The 7,436-nt window shown below is 49.2% G+C and overlaps 1 protein-coding gene across 1 annotated transcript in view; it reads left to right on the forward strand.

Annotated features, from left to right (window-relative positions):
* The window catches only part of LOC109296036 (arf-GAP with dual PH domain-containing protein 1-like), a 14,245-nt gene extending 8,951 nt beyond the window's left edge, over positions 1-5,294 (forward strand). Inside the window, exons 5-11 of the mRNA XM_019515242.1 lie at positions 635-747; positions 1,032-1,178; positions 1,604-1,687; positions 2,105-2,167; positions 3,229-3,300; positions 3,730-3,961; positions 4,086-5,294. Coding sequence (XP_019370787.1) covers positions 635-747; positions 1,032-1,178; positions 1,604-1,687; positions 2,105-2,167; positions 3,229-3,300; positions 3,730-3,961; positions 4,086-4,114 — 740 coding nt within the window. The 3' untranslated portion in view covers positions 4,115-5,294. The remainder of the gene's footprint in view (positions 1-634; positions 748-1,031; positions 1,179-1,603; positions 1,688-2,104; positions 2,168-3,228; positions 3,301-3,729; positions 3,962-4,085) is intronic.
* Positions 5,295-7,436: the final 2,142 nt, after the last annotated feature.

Raw genomic sequence — 7,436 nt, forward strand, 5'->3', positions numbered from 1 at the left:
CCCCCCCCCCGCAAGCAAAGGGATTTGAATCCCCAAATATGTAGAAACCCCAAGTTGGGATTCTGTGTAAAGACCTAGGTCACATGCGTAGAAGGCCATTGGTTGCCCATCAGCTTTTGATCTACCCTCCAGTCCCCACCCCCAAAACCACAGCAAGCTGTCTTCAAAATTACACTGTCAGCACTACAATGCACAAATCCTTTGATTGAGGGCTTGTGAAACTAAGTGGTAAGAATTGTGGCCTACTGCCAGTGTCTGCACATAGCTGGGATGGTAAGCAGTCAGGCAGGTTGGTGGGGAGCAGCATGGAGAAATGGAGAATGGTTGAGTGAACATCTTCTCCCTGTGACTGCCAGGGAGCGGGGAACCTTGCTGAGAGAATATATCATGCCTGGATCTATATTCCAGTACATTCCCCTTTCCTCCTCACCCTCATCCTTCCTCTTTCCTTCTAATCACAAGAGACAGCCACACAGGGCCTCAGTGCCTCTGACAGAGCTCTCAGTTGCAGAGGGGGCAGAGATACCCTGCATGGTGCTCCATCCTGGGGGTCTGGAAACCCTGGCAGGCTGCATCTCTCTGAGACCTACTTTGCCCAGTGGATACACTCTCAAACTGGTCTCTCTATTCTTAGGGGTGAAGGAAGGGACCTTGTGGAAACGGGGCCGGGATAATTGTCAGTTTCTACCCCGCAAGTTCATCTTGTCTGAGAAAGAAGGGTGTCTCAAGTACTTCACCAAACAAGATGTGAGTATGGCCTGCTTGGAAGGCTGACCCTGCTCCTTTCCCTGTACATAGTGCTTGCTGGTGTCATGGTCCTGTTCTCCACACACCGTGTCCTGAAGCCTCCTTTCTCACTGCAGTCTCAGTGCATCCTGACTTTAGGTGTCAGGTTCATATTTCCATTCCATCTATTTCAATGCTGGCTCATATTTCCATTCTCCCTATCCCAGGTGGAATTCTTCTCTCCTTTCTTTTTCATCCATGTCTCTTTGTACCCTGTCAGACCAGTTTTATTTCCCTTTTTCCAGGCAAAGGAGCCCAAAATAAATATTAAGATTGATGTGATCAATGCCACATTCCAGCCAGCGAAGGTTGGGAATCCCAATGGCCTCCAGATCACCTACCTCAAGGACAACAAGACCCGTAATATATTTGTCTACCATGAAAATGGAAAGGTACAAGGGCCCATTCTAGCATTAGGCAGCATTCCCAGGTGCTATATGGAATGGAGTGTGAAAAGTTAGCAAAGTCAGTGTATTAAATTTTGTAAAGACCTGTAAGTGGGGACAGCTGCTGTAGGAAATGGGATGGGATTTCTGGGTGTGGAAGAAGTTGCTGTAGGTATAGAGTGGAAGGGGAGTCATGGTAAGGAATGGTGGAGAAGTTGCATTAAGGGGCAGGCTGGGGATACCAGCTGTTGATTGTGTTGTGGAATTTGTGAGCCACTGTAGGGATTAGGAGAAACTTCTGAAGGCAGCCGGGAGGACTATTATAAGAACATAGCCCTTGGGAGAAGCATAAAGGTATTCCCACAGAGCTGTCTGTAAAGAGGGGTTTGGTTGTGCTGAAGCTTTCTCTCCTCTGCTGTCATGTTCCTCAGGAAATAGTGGACTGGTTCAATGCCATTCGCTCAGTGCAGTTTCATTATCTGAAGGTGGCTTTTCCCATGGCCAGTGATAATGAGGTAAGAAACAACTTGAGAAGAGTAACCGGCCTTCCTGCTGGTATTGAGAACCACCTGTTCTACAGTAGACTACTCCAAGTAAAGAGACAGAAGTTACAGTATGTACTGACTGTGCCTACACATCCTAATGATGACATGGTTAGAAAGATCTGAGATAAGCAGAGAAAAACTGTCCTCCAGCCTTTTCCACAGCTCCAGAGCTGGGCCTGTCCTTTATAGGGCAGGTCAAGTGACCTTAGCAGGTGGAACATCAAATGGGTTTTAGTTCACCAACTGCGAGAGGGACAAGAGGCAGGGTGGAGAGGAGAAAGAAAGCAAAGCAGTCAGAAGGTTAGAGATAGGCTGAGAGGGAAGGAGGGAATGACAAGTGCTGGCTACATTGAAAGGAATGCAGGGATGTGTCATTCTTTTATGCAGATCAAAAGCCGACTGATGCGGAATTTCCTGAAGGAGGGATACATGGAGAAGACTGGTCCTAAGGTAAGGTGATACAGCCCCAGGAGTCTGTTTGAAGAGCAGACATCAGAGAAATACCAGGGCTCCTCATCTGGCCTTTTTCATTTCAGTGCTCTCCTGTTTATCTGTGTTTTCCCAGACTTCTCAAAACCCCATGGCAAGGCCTCTCCATACACCAGCCAAGGCAGAGCTGGGGGCTCATCAGGGAGCCATGATGTGTGGAGTGAAGAGATTTGGAATTAAATGAACATGGCAATTGAATTTCTTCTTCACTTCAGAAGAGCAGGGCTCTCCAGATGAGCTAGAGTGCCTATGTGGCAGGATATATCCCTAGATGAACTCATAGATAGAATTTCCTTGGCTTCTGATCTCCAGGGGCCTTTCAAGGGAAGCATTCAGGGAGAAACTCAGGATTGAAAAAAAATCATAGATACCGAATCTCCCTGTCAACTCATCACAAGCTGGGAGGTTTCTCCAGGACTGAGAATGTGAGCCCATTTTGGTAGGCTTGTACGTCTAGGTCAGGGGTGTCAAAGACATGGCTTGCTACACCAGTTTGTCCGGCCCCTGGTGCTGGCTCTGAGCTGACCCACATGCTGCTGGGCCAGCCCTGTTTGCCAGGCTCAGGATGCAGCCTCCAGAATCTGCACTACATGTGGCACCTGTTCCAGGACCTGTCCTATACCAGCCAGTCCAGGTTCTGGGCTGCACACACTGCCTCTCCTCCCCTGCCCCTGCCTGGTCTGGAACTGCACCATGGGTGGTGTGGATCCTGGAATAACCAGAACAGGCACCACATGCAATGCAGATCCCAGACCAGCTGAAGCAGATTAGTGCGGCAGAGTCCTGGGCTAATGTTGGGGGTAATGTGTGTGCCCCATGTGCTGGATCTGGCATGGGGGGTAGGGAGGGAGCAGGGGAATTCTTGGGCCAAGTCTGGCCTGTGGCCTGGCCTGGCACTGCTTATCTGGCCTACCCATGGTCTAGATGAAGCCTAAAATTAATTTGGGGTATTCATTCCACACTTTCTCCAGCAGAGGGCACTTGCCTTCTATAAATATCCCCCCACCTCTTTACCTCCACAGCAGAAAGAGGCCTTTAAGAAGCGCTGGTTCACACTGGATCACCGAAGACTCATGTACTTCAAAGATCCATTGGTGAGTTATAAAAAGGAGTAACTTCACCTCCACAGATGGTGCTGTAGCCTGGGACAAGGTACAGTTGGAGTGTCCATTTCCACAGCTTTGCTCTGGAGGGAGGTAGATCTGTCATCTGAACCCCACCTTCCAAAGCATTGACTTCCACATCTACTTCTGTTGGCCTCTGGTTCCAGAGATCACTTTTAGTAGCTTCATCTGAGCTTAATCTCCAAGGTGTTCTGGGCTACCAGGTCCCTTTCTCCCCTTCATTGACACTCTCTACACCTTGTCCACCTACCTGCTATGATCATGGGAGTCATAGTCCCTATCTACTAAAGCGTAGAACCATAGCAAACTCTCCTAGCCCAGGTGTTGGTGGGATCAGATCTGCTTCAGTGCTGCAAGTGCCCCCAAATGACAGATCTTTCTTTTCCTGCTGCTGTGTAGGATGCGTTTGCTAAAGGTGAGGTGTTTGTGGGCAGTGGGGAGAATGGCTATAGCGTCAAGCCAGGGCTGCCAGCAAGTATGCAAGGCAACTTCTCTTGGCCATATGGCCTCACCATTGTCACCCCTGATCGGGACTACCTCTTCACCTGTGAGACAGAGAGCGAGCAGCAGGAATGGATTGCGGCCTTCAGGCAGGTCATTGAATTGCCCATGACACCCCAGGAATATGCAAGTAAGTGCCAGACTGGTGTTCTCTTCCCCCTTCTCCTGCACCTGCCTGTCAGACTTTTCACAGAGAAAACTAGATCCTGCTCATCTCTCTCTTTTGATACACCCTTTATTTCCCTTTCCTACAGTTGAAGCCTACTTCAAGGTCAGATCCTAGGGACCCTCATGAGCACCTGACTGTGACTCTCCTCTGCCTGATCTCTTGGGGAAGAGGACAGGGGAAAGAGAAGAGAAGCTCTGCACATGAGAAGATAGATGCCTCCGATACCTCACAGTTTACAGAAGTTTTACTTATATAGATGAACCAATTTCCCTCTGCAGGGGAGGTCTAATTAGGCTGCATTCTTTTAAATGGACAACTGTGTGGGATGGAGCATTCAAAACAGCCAGACACTGAGACCTATTGTTCCTAGGGAATATTGTGACCCAGTTGGACACTGTATGGCGTCAGCCAGTCAGGTTGAAGTTTTGCTCACTAGCAGTGGCGAAGATGGCTGTTGTCATAAATGTCCATCATCACTCCCACAGGGAAGGGAATATCACCAAGTAAATGGAGAGTGTCCAGTATTCAACTCAGTGGACACAATGCTGGGAGCAGCATAGTTCTAGAGGGAACATAAATTAGTCTGAAAGTGATTATAATGTCACAAGGAAACAGCGTCTCTGCTTATGGAGAATTGATCTTTTTGTCTGGAATTATAAAGCTATTTCATATTTTATAACCATAAACCAAGGAGGGACACTTAAAGAATTAGTTTTACAGCCAAGGTTGGCATCTGTTTATTTCTATGAATCAAGCTAGCTGCACACAATCAATCAGTCTCAATAGCTGTAACTTTATCAAGTCATATATTTATGGTAGACCTTTCTCCAAAATGTATTGAGAAGATTCAAGATCTGCTAATACACGCACACACACACATGTATATATAAAAAAGGGAAATCATTGGTATCAGTCTAGGGAAGAAACTGGCACTACTGATGCTACGACAGAGGCTGTCTTCTTTCTAAGCTGTGTAATTTAAACTTGCTGAACAAGAATAATGTACAAAATAAGCATATTTGATCATATCCTCCCACTGATGGCTGGTCCCAACAGCTATAACAGCTTGCCACCTACAGTCACAGAACATTTCTTTCAGTAACGGGTTCATGTTTTGGGTGCTAGAACCTTGGCTGATGACTGATGTCTGATGTGCCTGTGGTTTGCAGTGCAAGCAACATGCGAATGCATATTTAGTCTATTAACAGGAACTATAAGGAGTTTATGATGCAACTGGTAATAAGCTCATAAAGAAATACATTAAAAAATCTCATTATGGTTTATCGTTTGTTAAGCGAACTCCTGCTCTCTTAAATTTTAAAACAAAAGACTGAGAGACGGTAACATATAATCAAAATAAATAGGAAAAAAGCGTATTCATTACATTTTGTTTTGAGTATGGTTTGTGACTGTTTCCATCAGTGTCAAATTATATCCTTCCATGGATGCATAAAACAGAGGTGGGCAAAATCTGGCCCACCAAGGGATTTTATCTGGCCCAGAGCGAGTCCACCAACCCTGCCCGGCCCAAGCATGACAGGTAGCCTGGGCCGGGGTATGTGCAGCCAGTCCCGCTGCCCCCGGGCACACAGTGTGGCAGGGGCAGCACATTGACTGGATTAGCTTCCCAGCAGCCCCTGCAATGGTGGCTTCTTCCAGCTGCCACTGCCAGGCACACAGCCTTACTGCCTGGGCATCCTGGCCCGTCTGCCTTGCATCCACTGCTGGGGATGCTATGTGGAGCAGATGGGTGGGGTCTCCATGGAGACCAGCCCAGGACCCATACGGTCAGGGTGTTCTCATATGGATGCATAGGATGGGGCCGTGGGCAGGCAGGGAGTGGCATTCGGGAGTGGGGTAGATGGGCAGGGCTGGGGTTGGGATCAGGATTAGGATTGCAGGGTGGTGACAGTGTGGGGCTGGGATCCAGGGCAGAGCCATGAGTCACTGCCCACATGTCCCTGCAATGGGTGCTGGTTCTGTGGGCAGCGGTGCACGGGGAGCAGTTTGTGGCTCTGCTCCGGGCCTTGGCCCCATGCTGTCACTGCCCTGTGATCTTGATCCCAGCCCTAGTCCTGGCCACCTGTCTGGCTCCTGGATGCTGCTCCCTGCCTGCCTGTGGCCCCATCCCATCCACCAGGCTGAGCACACCTTGTTGCTATGGGTCCTGAGCTGGTCTCCATGGAGACCCTGAGATCACCAAGTGGTGACAGCACAGGGCCAGGCCCTGGGGAAGAGCCACTTAGGGAGTTTTGGTGAACTGTTGCAGGGAGTGGGGAGGGAGGGAGTACTGGTTCAGCCCATCAATACTCCCTAAGTGGCCCTCCAAATAATTGCCCGCTCCTAGGATAAAGTCACGTCTTCTTTTCCCCTTTGCCCCTCTCAGGATCCCTTTAGGCCTGTGGGTTGGGAGCACCATGACCTATCATCTGCATGGATCTTTGGATTGAAAGCTGTGGGTGACACTCCACTACTCAGGCACAATGGGGGACTGAGTTTGTCTGGGGAGGCCACAGAGCCTTTACGAGGGCTGGAGCCAGTCTGTGAAATGACTTGACCTAAGAGCCACTGCAACCCTCAGCACCTCCAGCTCCTGGGCATGGCGCCCATCCTATAACTTGCTTTCTCTGTTGGTAAGTGCAGAGCAGTGCCTTCAACAATAAAAGAAAAAATAAGCCCTACCAAAACGCTGGTCCACATGCAGCTCTACCCCTTGGGTGAGGATGACCTGTACAGGGCAGGAAATAGTTACATCCCTTTGGAAGATGTCCAGGTAACTAGGGTAACAAGAGTAACATACAAAAACCTATGTAGAATGCTTTCCTCTCCTGCTCTTGTATACCTTTATTCCTGTGGTAGTATCAGTATCAGAAGAGAGATGATTAAGGGTTATTTAGCTTCACAGCAGCCAAGCTATATGTATATTATTGATGGAAAAGAGTGCATCATGATGGTATGGATCTGGGTTTTCCGTTTGCCAAAGAAAAACACAGATTTTCCTTTTTAAGGAGAAAAACATGGATTGTCTCCTGTAAAGGAGAATAAAGTGGGAAAAGGTGGGTTTCTGCTTGAAGGCTGGCAGTTTCATCCTGCAAGGGGCTGCTTGGGGCTGGGGGGAGCAGGAGGAGGGTGATTGGAGGCAGTGGGCTCCACGTGCGTGTGCACACTCATGTGCATATGGCTGCCAGGCAGCATGGAGAGCAGCGTGTGCAGCTCCCTCCAGGTAAATCTATGTGGGGGGGGAGCAGATTGAGGCCCCCATAGTAAGGGAGGGAGTAGGGCAGGGTTGGGGCTGGAGGGTGCATGAGGCTAGGGGCAGGGTGGGAATGCGTGACTGCAGGGCCCAGCCAGGGAGCGGGAGGGAGCCATGGGCATCTCGTGGTGGGGGTGGCTGGTTTCCTGCTGCTATGCACACTCCTGGGAAGGGAGGTATGGG

The sequence above is a fragment of the Gavialis gangeticus genome, unplaced genomic scaffold (assembly GCF_001723915.1).
Source record: "Gavialis gangeticus isolate Ggan-Ray unplaced genomic scaffold, GavGan_comp1, whole genome shotgun sequence".
Taxonomy (NCBI): Eukaryota; Metazoa; Chordata; order Crocodylia; family Gavialidae; genus Gavialis; species Gavialis gangeticus.